General features: G+C 41.7%; 1 protein-coding gene across 1 annotated transcript in view; it reads right to left on the minus strand.

Moving 5' to 3' along the window:
- MBOAT1 (membrane bound O-acyltransferase domain containing 1) overlaps positions 1 to 14,708 on the minus strand; it is a 57,957-nt gene that overhangs the window by 17,244 nt on the left and 26,005 nt on the right. Inside the window, exons 4-6 of the mRNA XM_067292386.1 lie at positions 12,464 to 12,559; positions 2,894 to 2,949; positions 588 to 642 (exon numbers count right to left, since the gene is read on the minus strand). Of these exons, the coding sequence (XP_067148487.1) occupies positions 588 to 642; positions 2,894 to 2,949; positions 12,464 to 12,559 (207 nt within the window). The remainder of the gene's footprint in view (positions 1 to 587; positions 643 to 2,893; positions 2,950 to 12,463; positions 12,560 to 14,708) is intronic.

A 14,708-nucleotide genomic window follows, 5' to 3' on the forward strand; every position in this document is an offset into this window, starting at 1 on the left:
AGATAGTCACATAACTTGAAAGACTAGGAGGGAGATAGGAAAAAATAAAGCTTCAGGGTCCAAGAATTACGGCAGAGAAAAACAGCATTTGAAGTGTAAGAGTCCAACCAGAATGGGTTTGTACTATGCAGTAGTGTGGTGACAGAGGAGGAATGTTCTACTGTGCAAAAATAGGGTCAACGTGGATAGAAAGAAGAAGACAGCTGAGAAGTCCATATAGTGCAGCCCTCGTCTGAGTATTAAGGAGTTGATTCAGCAAAGACCACTTTTGTTGCAGGTGGAGTATCCATTTAACTCATTGAGATGCAGCCAAGTGCTTCAGCGCTTTATTGGCCAGTGCAGGGTGATAAAAGCACAAGCCCTGTGCTTTTTTTTTTCTTTTTTTTTTAATAATTGCTCAAGAAAATAGAAAAAGCAGGTAGCTCTTTTTTTGCCATCATGGACTGGAAAAAAGTAGGGAACATTTTCATGGCTGTGCTACTAAGTTGGCATTGACATCACAAGGGAGAGAGAGAAAAAAAAAAAGAAAAACCTAAACTTCTTTAGATGAGATTAAACACAAATCAAGTGGGGAATTAAATTCTTACTTTACAGCAAGCCGATTTTGCTCAGCAGTGAGTTCCTCAGCTTGTCGCCCTATTCCTAGAAAGAAATAAAAGTCACATTAGACCTTTCCTAAAGCCAAACACAGAAAGCCATGGCCAAGGCTTATGTTTCTATCCCACAGATAATAAGTAAAGTTCCTAAAACCACGGGCTTCAGGGTTTCTTTGCGAGAGGCAGTGGTAATACAGTTCCAACTTCCTAACTTTCAGGTCAAGTCTATTCATATTCTACCTTACTTCTTTACCCCGTTCCCTACCTCACTGCCCCTTTCTCACCCTGCTGTGCTTTCAGGAGCAGTCATAGCATTCCCGCACACACAATGCACTTCGCAATGCCACCAACTGGTAGCAACACCCCAGCAGCCCCTACTAACAACTCTGTGCTGGAAAAGCCTCCGTTCCCAGAAGTTGCTGGCTCATTTTAGCACAAGCCTCCCACTGACTCTGTGCTGAGAAATGGAGCATTTCACAGCAGGATGACCGGGCAAGGGAAGAGAAACAGGCTCTCAAGAAACAGAAGCTCCACTAGCGCGAACTAGCAGCCTAGCTGTCTGCTCCTGGAGCAAGCCTAAACACACACATCAGTAATAACTGGGAACTGTACAAGGTCCAGACCGGAAGGGCAACTTCCTGTTGAGTTCATGAGACCTTTGGGGCCAGAGGTAGGGCACAGACTCGCTGCCTCAAGAAATCTATGGAAAAAATCTTGTAGGACGGCAAGCGTGTAAACACCAAATACCTTAAAGCCTTCACTTTAAAACTTTACCTGTGAGCACTATGAGGAATCCCACTGACTTCAGCAGAACAGCTCACTGCCAGATGAGTCACAACACGATGCTGAACATGCATATATACATCTTCACAAGAACAGGGCCTTGGCATCAATTAACACTGCTGTTCTCAATGTATTGGCCATAATTACTGATACGCATGCACACACACACACGTAAGTCCCGTTTCCTAAAAAGACTGCTGATAAGCTGCTCATTTCCATTCTCTCTCCTCTATTTCTGTATGTAAATACTGGAAGGGTGCAAGTTCCAGGGAAACAATTAAGCATTTAGTTACTTAAAGGACTGGGTATTTTGTTTGCCTGTTTCCATTTATGGACAGCTGCATTAAATTTTTTACAAATCGAGATTTCTCACTAGTCCTTGAACCGCAAGTTGCCTCCATTTGATCAACTGTTTCATATATGGACGTTCACAACGTAATGAGCCTTTCCCACCATCATTAATCTGTAGGATATCGACTTTGTTTGAAATGCTCCTGCCTCTGCTGTTATCTGTTCTTCTCTGTCTGTTCATTTACCTCCAATATCCTAAGTGTACATCCAGGCTGCACGCCACAATGGCATGCAGCGACACCTGAGCTGGTTAGCTTAAATAACAGAGGCAGAGAAGCCCCAGCAACACACAGGTCAGTGACAAGGTCAGGTAGCCCCCGCAGAGCTTCAAGCTGCACCTGCTATCACCAGCTCAAAGTATTGGAGACACTCGTGTAGACCTGGCCTGTGAAAAACCCCAGCCCCAACAATCTGTAGCGTGGCCACCACCTAAATCCTAGATCATAACAACTCTAGAGCAGACTATGTATTTACTCACCCAAGGCTTAACCTAATGGGCCTCAGACCATTGGAAGTCCACACTGGAACAGCAATAGAGACAAGCAGTAACAGTGCTGATGACAATTGATACTTCTAGTCTTCACACCATATTAGAGACAGGCATTTTACTGGAAAATAATAATGCTCCTTGCCACAGCACAGTGCAAGGCTGAAGGTAAGATTATTTTGCCTGTAACTGAGCCTTTTCCTGCACAGGGAAAAAGCTATTGAATTCCATCTCTCACAATTCACAAAGGGTTGTATCACTGAATATTTCAGTGATAGTATAGTCTGGCTACACTGACATTAATTCCTGGACCTATGTATCAAATAAGAGGGTTGATTTTAATCTAAGAATCCAGAATAGCTTCAGAGAGCTCAATGGAGATGCACAGTAATGTCTAAATAGCTAATACAGATACTAGCTAAAATCAGACCTGGGAAACAGAAGGAAAGGAAACAGAGCCCCCAATGGGGAAACAGTTGCCTTCATTATTGCAAGGACAGCTGATTCTAGAGAACTGATCAAAACCTGAAATAACTTGTTTTCCTCCACAGAACGTTTTTTTTCTTCACATAGAGTGACTCACTGAACTACATTCATCCACTCCATAATTCAACCAAAGAATGCATTGGAATAAAGATGCTGTCTTCAGGACACGGGAAGAGATTTCTTTTCTTACCATCATGGAGCTGGCATGCAAGTGTTGTGATCTTCTGCGTAATTATCATCAATGGACTATAACAAAGACAGAAACAACAATTATATGTCTTTTAATATAAATTACAACCTAACTTTTTTATGAATGTCTTTAAAAAGCATAACAGTATTAGCAGCCAATGGAAAACACCCAAATAAAACTGAAGGAGGAACGTGGGCAGAAAACAATTGCCTGGATTCAGAACAAACCCTCAGTAACTTGCACTGCAACTTTGAATTAGTAAGTGCACACAAGGCCTTATTTTACATCTCCCCATCCTGCAGCAGTACAAATTACAATCCAGAAGAAATCACACCACTCTAAGAAATCCCAGCTTCTGCAATCCACTGGGCTCCCTTTTATGCAAAGGCCAAACTCAAGCCTCATATGATGCAATGCAGGAAGGCAACACTGCTGTATCTGGCTTCCTTTATGGTTACTCTCCTATTCACCTCCTCACTGTCCTAAACCAATGTCAATTCTGCACATACACATCCTTATTTCCATACACGAATGGTCCTATTTGAATAGCTGTCAGCACAGCACATGGTCTCCCACCTGCCTCCTGGCCACATGACCAACTGAGATCTGCAGGCTCCAGAAAACATTAGCCAGCTCCCAGTCTGCAACAGCCTTGGGGCCAACTGAACAAGCAATGCAGGAATAGCCATTACACACAATAGCACTACTCATATTTGCAGTATCTGGCTTTTCAGCACTTCTTAGCACTACAGGCAAATCTGAACTGCCACATCAGAGGAAGAGCAGAAAAAGAGGCAAAACTCAGCTCTGTGGCAACAGTGGCTGGTGCCCAGGAGGGTGCAGGAGGCATCTGGGGCAGAGGCGTATAAGTAGAAATCAGGGGGAGAAATGGCAGGGAAAACTGGCCAGTCCCTCATAGGCAGAGGCTCTAGCGCTAATTGCTGACCACATACAATTTTTAAGGGCTGTGGAGCCCTAAACACAAAACCTGGCATTGGACACCTCTCCCCTGGAAGGATCCGTGCCAGGAAACGTGAGTGAAGAGCACCCACTAATGCTGCCTCTCCCCATCTCTCTGCCACTGCAGACACCAGCACATGGTACCCAGATCTCCGTCTAGTGACTAAGATCTTCATAATTGTAATAGCCAGGAGGTTGTAAAGGGTGATGAGGATAAATAATTATTCAAAGCATTATTTATGGTTCCACAGAAAAGATTTATCTTCATTGGGAATTAATACAATGGCATGTTTTTTGATTTGGTTTTAAATGATCAATATAAGCAGTACAGAGTTTTCAGCTTGGACATAAATGATACTTTCAACACTGAAATTAAAAACAGGATTTGTGTACATGCTATTTCCAGAGTTTGACTGGTATAGGGAACTTTTTAAAAGAGACGTAGATGATTATTCCAAACAGTACAGCTGTTCATTTTACAAGTTGTAATGTATTTTCTGGGATCCAGCAAAAGAGAAAAGATGCTGAAGTTTGGGGTTTTTTTTTTTAGTTTGAGCACTATATCTTTCCATCAGTTTTTCAAGGTAAGAAAAAAGAAAGGTATATTCAATGATATTTCTGTCTAAAATAACAGTCTAATATTAGTGTTCTGCAGGGATTTTCAAGAGATTCTGAATCATCATTCCTCAAACTGATCTACTGGCTATAATCAAATGTAAACCAAATTGCTAAGATTAACTGTTTGCATTCCAATTATCCCACTGTGAAAAATCAGACTGATTTTAAAGATAATTAATATGCTGAGCAGAGTAAACACAAGAGTACTAGATAAAGACATTCCTTCATTGAAAGAGATCTCTATTTTTTTGTATTAAATGTGGGTGACATGTTTCAAGACTCCACATGTAACTCTGTGTGGACAAATTTGCATTTTCTACCCAAAAACAGAGAATGTGCAGTAGCAACTGATTTCTTAATAGGAAACTATTTGTATGGTTTTAGCAAATTTCTCTTGAAATGTCAGTATACACACCTGTATCTAAAATCCAGAATAGGCTTAGATATACACAGATCTGGAACACAGCTGTGTCACCAAGGCTTTGCGTAGCAGCTCTCATTGGGGCATCTAGAGCTCTGATGCCAGCTAAAGAATGGGCAAATCCAATAATGATTTTTCATTGTCCAGGGAGCTCCAGGACTGTGAAACAGTCATACCGTATTTTTCCCAACTCATCTTTCAAATTTTTTCAATTGAAAATTTCCTTACAAGCTACTTTCCCCATTATCTTCAACATCCTATTTCTCCAAGTGGGTTTTCCCATTCAGACAAAATTTAGCTTTCCTTTCAAAAATACGTAAATCCCAAAGCTTTAAGCATATAAAAAAAGCAGTTTTTTTTTTTTAATCCTTAAGAGAGACAGAGGCTTTCAATGAAAGAGCAGTTCTACTGCAACAAACAGATTTTTTATTTTGTCAGTGCTTGACTCTCTAGCTTTACGGGTGAACACTAACACTAACTGGTTCAATTTGTCACATATGTTTCTTTCTAATGGCAAACACTTCATGTTAATACAGAAATGGGTAACTTTAAACCTCAGGCTCAGAGCCAAAACTGTATGCCTTTAAGTGCCTAAATTTAGACACTTGTCTTAGAAAATTGGGCCCCCCACTGTAAGCCAGAGAGAACCGAAATGCAAACAATTCTGACATGCTGATTAATCAAGGGAAGCACAAGTACAGCCTGCATTAAAGCCACACAACATATAAACACGGAGGAGAGAGGTTCTTTTTAGCTATATTAGGAATTCATAGAGTCATTCATGGTACACTGTAACCCAGCTGAACAAATAAGTTTAATCAGAAAAGAGGTACAGTCTGCCTCTCTCAAACCCGAACGTCAAAGCAGACAGGCGATGGTAGAAGTGACGCTGCTGATGCTGGGGGTGGAAGGGTGACCCACAACTTATCTGAAATACCTCCAGGTCTCTCTTCTGCTGGCACCGGAGAGGAAAAAAAGTGAACAGGACAAGTCTTCAAGACTCAGACTCAGTATAGCCTACTTGGGAAGGTGGAAACCTACTGTACATGAGCAACTGACAGCACCATCTAAACCTTTCACAGGACTGAGATCAGGTATCATTAAACCTTTCGGAAAAGGGTAAGCAAGGTTTCAGGTGAACAGGGAGCATCTTCCTCCTTCCATGCCCATCTGCTGTTCCCCAGCTGGTACCTCGCTGGTGGACGGGGGCTTGGTTGGCAGCAAAGGGCACTGCACAGCACGGCAGGAGTCACCCTGGGGCCCCCTCTCCTTCCTGCATGCCCCTGCTGCGTGGGACCCCACCTTCTGCCCCCTCCACGTCTCCCTCCAGACCCACAGGTCTCTGCTGACCACACACACACGCAGAGCAAGTCGATGATGGTTTTCATTCATTTAAAATAAAAATCCCTTCCTCCATATTTGCAGAGCAATGCATGAGAACATAAGTCTGGAATCAATATTAAAAGTTAGATAAACAAAACCAGTTTAATTTGGGGTGGGGGTGGGGTGAAAGAAATTTCATCATTTCCTGAATAAGCATGTAAATTGTGATTAAAGCTTGGTGATACTGAAGTACTAAATTGTTGTTTCTGTTCAGCCTTTCAGATAACCTCTAATTTTAAATAGCAATAAAACATTGATTAAGTTAATGCATAAAATGCAGCATCTTATCACACACGGTCAAGTGTTTCTGTCTGACGCATACTAATATTTTAAACCTTTGACTCTACTGGAAAAGTCATAAGAGCTACAAACAAGAAGGGGAGTTTAAACTCTGTACATCTCCCCAAAATCTTCTTTTTACCCCAACATTTTAGAAGAGATACACAGGTTCTTGGGGTGGCATGAAGTATTAGGTTGAAATTGAAGAGGCGGGAAGAGGCGGGAAGAGAGAAAAGGAGGACATTCTACCTACTAAACTTGCACTTAGAGATGAAGCACAAAGATCTACCCCTAGGAACAGGGCACTGGGAATATTACATGTATTTTTAGAAGCCTGGACCCTAGAGCAGGTGAACTCCAGTCACACCCGAACACCTTGCAAATGCTTTGCAGCTACATGCGAAGTTGTCTGACTCCACAGCCTCCCCTCTTCGTCTGTCACACTAGACACCACAGCTACAAACTGGGACCAAAATGTGGAATTAGATCGACCTGTGCTGTGACTTTGCCTCTTTCTGTGTTTTATATATTGGCAAAGAATTTAATCTCAGGTTGTTGCTGCACTGTACCTCCTACACACAGAATATAGGGGCCAAGTTTTAACGAAGAATCAAGAAATTGTCCCAGGGAGTCAATAATGAAATAATACATTTCAACAAATAAAAAAAAATAGTGTCTTTACCTAAATGCCTTGAATGATGCCTTGAAAAACAACAGGACAAGACAAAGATGGGAAAGTTTACAGAGGATGCTGAATACCAGTACAGGTTTTTGCCTCCCTAATTAAACCTTCCAAAGGAAAACATATCAGTTAAAATCATTTTTAACATGGCTTGTCCCAAGAAAATAAATTTTCCCAGAAGCATGGGCCTGGGGAATTAAGCATGTCAGCATCAGTTTGTAGCTCACCATGGGGATCTTCCCCATATCTCAGACAGGATCCTGTGGTAAGCCTAACTTTAACAATTACAAGAGAAAAGCCATTTTCCAAGCAGAGTCTGTCTGACCTGAGGTAATTCTGCAGAGGAGTCTGGCATGCACAAGCTAGAAATAGTGAAATCAGGTCAGTGGAAACTATGAGAGTAGGTGGAGTCAAAAGGCTAATTGCAGACAAGAGCCCAAACCAGCAAACATTTATTTCAGGTTTATCTCCACAGCTTTGAAATCCATATGGAAACCTCACCCAGGGAGCCCCCGCTACGGCAGTGATGGCAGTGCTGAGGGGGTCACTGGGCCAGGACACCATGATGCTTCGCTGGCAACAGGCTGTTAATTCCCGTTTCAACCGAAAACCGCAGATGTGCTGAAGCACGCAGGGGGGAAAATATTTCATCAAACATGCTCACGCCTCCCAAGCAATTTCCAATTTGCTTCATGTTTTGGGTTTTTTTTTTGGTGAAAGCTGATGAACAGTGCTTCTTAGACCTTCAGGAGAGAAATACTTTACTCCAAAGAACACTGATTCCTGGAGAAGCGCCCCAGGACTTACTAGATATGGAGCTTTCTAGTACTGACTCGCTAGGTGAAATTTGGCTAATTGGCAATTCCCATCTTGTGGCTCTTCCAGAACATCTGTGTAACCAATGGTAAGTGATCTCAGTGCAGTTTCAAGTGGATAAATGCTTAGCAGTGGGCATGGAAAAGGGCCCGTTTTTCCCCTTCTGGGGCAGAGTTTTATGAGCAGCGTCCTGCCCTGGGCTACGGCTGCTCACTCCGCACCCGCTCCCGCCTGCTCTGCTGTCCTGCCCCTGGAGACCTGCTGTGAACCAAAGTCATCTGGTGCTCCTGGAACAAGCACTAGGAACACTGTATGGTACTTCATGAGCTTGAAAGATAACGTCATACATATAAAAGACAACGGAGTAGAAGCAACCCACTAAACTCACTGGAAAAGTTAGTATTTCTGTGTTGTGTTTTAGCACAGCATTTTAGCAAGCAACAGAGTACATCTGTATCTGTTTCCATCAGCAAATGCATTTTCATTGTAAAAACTGGCTGTATTAACTTTGTTCCTGTCTTTTGTGGTTGACACTAAGCCACTGGGAGGGGAAAAAAAACAGTAACAAAGCATTAACCATCAGACAAGAATTCACTGCCTGAAGTGACATTTTTTACTAAAGTATCTGCTTATATGGCTTTTCTGTAGAGCTCTTTCAATGACCAGCATTTTCAAAGTGGTTTGCTAAGAATGCTGTTGTTCTTTTGCATTTGGAGTATAGCTGGTGTGAGAAGATATCTGCTAGGTCTGGAGAGAAATTTCCACAAAAAAAATAATGTAAGAGGTACAGGTTTGACATCTGCAGGGAGAAAAAATGCTTTAGTCACCCTGACAATTCAGGCTCCAGTCTCTCTTCCAAGACTAACACAAGATTGCAAGCAGTGCCAGTGTTTATGGTGATTTTCACAAACTGAATTTCTTTCTGTAAGGAATGGCACCAAGAAACTCACTGTATACACATGGTTATCACTCCCTCGCCTTCCCTGAATGCACTGCAAGTACTATGAAATTTTGCTCAGACACTGGGTGAAATTCAAAGAAGAAACCAAAAAGCTCTGTGGTCTCAATCAAGCAAAAGATTAAAGCAGACACACTTAACTTCATATGGATGAGGAGTTCCTCTGAATTCTGTCCAGATGATCACATGCACAAGGCATTTGCTTATGTAGTTTGCTAGATTGAAAATATATCTATTACTAATTTCCAAAAACCCAAATCAAGATCTTTTGATTTTATTTTAAACTAATCCCTGTCTAAAGCTATATCACTATACTCAGTCTGTGCCTGTGATGCAAAGGAAAAAAAAAGTATGTTAGTGTTACCATTTTTATAAAGTTTTAAAGAAACCAGGCAACTTACCAGCATAATCCTCTTAGCATAAAGAAGAAGAAATGAGAGAGAGAGAGAGAGAGAGAGAGAAAGAGAGAAAGAGTTAGGATTTAGTTTTCCCAGGTACAATGTATAAATGCCATGGCAAAGCAAGCAAAATAAAATATGCATGTTTCTTTCAAAGACTGATTTGAATTAAGGGGAAAGCATAGCATTAAGTTGTTTTACAATTAGTAGTCAAAAATGAACCGAGTTTTCTATGGGAAATCTGTTGAAGAAAATTCCCAAGTTATTTCACCACATTTTTGTGATAGAGTATAAATAAAAGTACTTCAAAAAATCAATATTAAAAAAAATCAAAATTCAAGTGCAACAAACTGGAATTTCTTTCAATCAAAAATCTGTCTTATAGTCTAAAAAAGTGGACATTTCACCTAGCTCCAATGTAACATGTGAAAAAAGTAATTGCTGCAACCAGCTTGAGTATAGTCCTGTTTGTGCAAGTCAGTGAACAAAACTATCCTTTGCATAACCTAGAAGAATTAACTAGTCACCATTACAGTACAAGTTTCCTTACTCCCTGACCTTGAAGTGATGAGTCACAGTTTGATCTTCCATTTCCCAGTTTACTTAATACACGACTCAAAAGTTACCTGTTCTCCTTCAATCTCTATGTGCATTTTTACAAGCCGTATTCTCAAAAAGGGGGAAAAAAGCAATCAAAAACAAATAGCACCACTGACTTATTATGGAACCAAAGAAATACAGTTGCAAACACAAGTCAAAAGGATTATGCATGCAAACTATTAAGTGCGCAAAGCAGGTCATGAGAGCAAATGAGATATCCTAGCTTTCAGCACAGAAATTGAGAAACATTCATTTAACATCTGGCTCATCACTTTAGGGAACTGACATTGGAAAGCTGGTGACACCAGAACTGCTTACACACCTACTTGATGTGGATTAGCACCTCCTCCCTGCAATCAGGTATCACCAGAAACACACAGGATAACTGAGACCTCAAATTCTCCACACAGGATAACTGAGAACGATTGCAGGCTTTTTGCTCACTTTTAATGATTCCCTTAAATTCAGTAGTTTGCACTATTAGAGTATCCTCAGTAGCATTCACCCAGCAGGCTGGGAGGCTGGAGGGAGATGGGCATTGCTCTGTGGATCCTGGCGTGGTTGTCTCTGAAGTTCTGAGATTTTTTAGGACATCCTTCTAGCCAGGAGCCTGTTTCAATGCTACCAGACTGCCACATGCAGTATCTGTGGAGCCATCAGTCATGAGACAATGCAGAAGACACAGTTCAGTTTCTGCTAATATAGGGTGACACAGTGGTGAGGGATTATATTTTATCTCTTTGGGTCATAACACCTATATCGGTGTGTGCATAAGGCCTCAGTGGGAATCTATTATTTACAGCTGAGAAAAACAGCTTGTAAGACAGATTTATGAGGCTGACCTGAGCTTGAGCACTTTGGACTTCAAGCTTTTATTAATACAGTGTTTTTATCTATTCTTAGTTTTTAAAATAAACCATGAAGATGTGGTTCACATCTGTTCTACATTTTCCGCCCATTTACTATTTGACAGTTTTTTGTTTGACTGAAGTTTAGGAATTGGTTTTTATCTTCAAGTTGCAGGACAAAAACATGTAAGAGAATAAGTTTAAGTTCTTTTGGTCCCATTATTATCCTAGAGCTCATCATTAGATAAAATTAGCTCCCTTTTCATCAAGAAAGCAGAAAATGCTTCTTAGCCTGTAAAACAGTCACCATTCCTCTTCTTCCACCCCCAGTCTCGCTGTATCCTTATTAAATGTCTTCTGAGAGAGACAGCTAATAAGCCTCACAGTGCATTTCTGAACACTCTATTCAGAAAAGCGTGCTCTCACACATTTCTGCCTCACAGCACACACAGCTATAGCATTCCAATCCCATTTATAGACTTCTTGGTATGTCATGCTCATTCAGGACACGCTTTTGTGTATTAAAAGAATAGCAGAAAAAATTATAGAACTAAATTTTCTCTAAATGTATAATTTCCCATTTTTGCCCCCTCCCCTAAAAAAAAAAAAAAAGATTCAGAAGAACAGATATCATTTTTTCTAGGAATGCATTTAAATGCTTAACCCCCCCCACCTCACACACACAGAGACATATGCACACAGCAAAAAAACTCCAGTTTCCTATTCTATGCCTGTAAGAAGACTGCGGCTTGGAAGAGGCATCTATCTACAACTTACTGTTCCAGTTCACAGAGGTTTTTCATGGTATGTTAACAATTACTCTGCATTCAGACATTCAATTAAACAGGTGGAATATGCTGATTTTAAACCATGCAGAAATGTGCTTTCTTCTCAGAAAGATGTATAACATTAGCTAGCATCTATCACTGAGACATGAGACTCCCTTTCTTTTACAAAATATCAATACTTTTTGCAAGGCATCTTCTACTGCTTCAGTGAAATCAAATACAGAGAGACTACAGTTTATATGAAGAACATTGTTCCACCAGAAATGCATGGTAATACAAAGTCGTGCTACTTAAATGACACTCACAACCTGCCCCAGTGACAGAAACACGGGCGCAGAGCATGAAAGCTGATCCCCTTCTCCCTAAGCTGGTTGTGCATGTCCCAGCTCCCCCATCCACTCACCCCCTCAAGTCCTCCTCTCCCACCGGCCCGAGTCCTGGGGGGGGGGGGGGGGAACACCTTCCCTGGTGGGCTGCAGAGATCACTGGGGTCACCCTGGGACCCCTTCCCATGCAGGGGTAAGTCAGAACGGGGGAAAGGACAACTCTGGGTCGATGGCTGCGTTTAGGAAGATGAGTAGCTAACCAACCTCTACCTTCCTGACTAGATAGTGCCCAGCAAGAAGACAGCAGAAACAATGACTCACTGTGGAATCACAGTATTTGTTCCTTTAACAACAACAGAAAAAGGTGCCAAAAAAAGTTTAAAGGCAAGCAAAATTGCAGAAGCCCCCCCAGATAACATCAGAATTATTTTTAAAATGTACTGAATTTATCTAATAACAAATGATACAGGACCCAGCTTGCAGACTCACTCACCCAGAAAAATCTGTAGTAAGAATACCATAATGAAATATGTATATTCGGCTTATGTGGCACAACGTGAGGTATCCCATAGCTACGACAAAGGAGTACCTAAAAACATAATACACAGAACAAACAGTTACCAACACATGTACCAACAAGAACTGAAATCACTCAAATTGGGTTTGTGGGGTTTATTTTTGCAAATTAGGTTAACAAGTCTGAATCTATGTTACAAGCTCTAGCAAAAATTTTCAAAGGGGGACTTATAATTTTGTGTACCCTGCTGCAACATAACAGAAAAGACTACTCATATTGGGGGGCAAGGGGAAGAAACGAGATCACTTCAACTTGAGCATTTCAATTTTATGGAGGGTTCCTCACTCCAACATATTATTTCAAAATTTTTGTCCAACTCAAGTATTTGAAATCAGATGATATTTAATGTGTGCGGCTGAAATCATCCATTACCCTTTCTATCTGTAAATGCCTTTTATTTAGATGTACAACCCCTCCTCAGGTCTACCAGAAACTCAAATATTTCAAGCTGATGCAAAATCAGAAGAGAGAAAGTATCTTAAAGGCAGATAATGACACTTAGCCTACTCTTTTCAGCCCTAAATGCTGAAGTGTGCCACCTTCCAGCAGAAACAGTCTTTAACTGGAACTTGACAAATTCACTCTCGGTTTTTACAGGATGACCACAAAAATATGATAGGCGGGATGGTAGCATGACACTTTCCATCATAAGGGTTGAATGGTCTGAGGACTGGACACATTGCAGTGTCTAAGTTATAGGAAAGGTTGCATCTGCCCCACCTACTCTCCCCATGTGACAGAGCAGGAAAGAGGATACTGGGGAGGTAAGAAGCAGATGGAAACCTGGAGAGAAGATGACGAGTAACAAACCAAGCAAGCTAGACAGTGGATGGAGAGCTGGGACACTAGAATGAAAGGCTTACGTCACCCAGATCTCAGATGGACTGGGACCAAGTCCACCAGAGCTCCCGACAGCAGGAGGAGTTAGCCCCACAGATGAGAACATATGAAGACCTACAGAGGAACCAAACTGTGCAGCCCACACACCAAGGAGCCCTAGGAAAGCCGAGGCAGTGGAAGCCAGGCAGGTTGGTAATGCACATTGCAAAATTGGACCGATCAGGAAAAGGGTCATCAGGTGACTGAAAATGGGCCAGGTCTTTGTCAGATCATGGCTAGCTATAAGAGAAATGGGCTTTGCTTTCCTGGGGACCAATAAACTGCAATGCAAGTGACAATGAGGGAAGTCAGGGATCACAATATAACCTGTAGGTCACATGGCTCACGGCTGGATGAGAGGCAGACTGAGGGGACAAGACAGCTTCTTCAGGAGGTTCAGAGCAGAATATATCTATTTTATCTCAGTCTGGCATCCAGCCCAGCCTCACCAAGGTCCTTGGGCTCCCTCTCATCAAAGACTGACAGGCATCCCTCCAATGGCAAGCCACTACAGCCTGGTGCATGTAACTGACAGTGGATGAAGCACCTAAAATGAGCCTTGATGCTTATGTCTAAAGCACCTACACTGGAAGAAGGTGGGCAAGGAGAGACATACTGAAACGCTCCTGCAGCTGAGAGCATTACTGAAGATGCTGGATTAATTCACCAACTTACAGGCCTTGAAGACCGACAGCCTCACTGCAGAGTGCCCCAGCAGAAAATAGCCAGGTAAAGGAGCATGTAGGTTAAACTATGTAGTTTACTTATTTCTTTTGCTCACCTTCACTTGCATTTTGGGGAAAAAAGTCAAGTCTCCAAACCCTGCTGTTAAGCTTCCTGTATTCTTATAGGCCCTCTATATGAACAGCTTATGCTCAAGCAGCTTGAATACACGCTTATTTTGCCAAAAGCTATGGCTAGTGGAATACAGTAGAAAAGACCTAGCCCAATCTTCCCAGTCCTCCTGAGGTTTTTCAGCATGTTCAATTGCTGTTTCACATTGATTCAAATCAAAATATGACTATCCCACAGTAGTAGCTGACAGCATTATATAAAGTGGCTTAATTTGTGTTGCAATATACAGCTATTTCTCCCGTTGTGACTAATTGGCTAAACAGTAAGAGTGAGGGAGTTTCCTGTTGAAACTGTGCCTGTTTCCCCACCACGACCTCGACTTCTCTATAAAGACTTAAGTAAGTATTGGAGACTTGGCTCCTGCAGTTCAGTTCTCTGATCCAGAATAGTTACTCCTGTATTTCCCCAAAGGATGGGTATGGACAAT

This window comes from Apteryx mantelli, chromosome 2 (assembly GCF_036417845.1).
Source record: "Apteryx mantelli isolate bAptMan1 chromosome 2, bAptMan1.hap1, whole genome shotgun sequence".
In the NCBI taxonomy this organism is placed as follows: Eukaryota; Metazoa; Chordata; class Aves; order Apterygiformes; family Apterygidae; genus Apteryx; species Apteryx mantelli.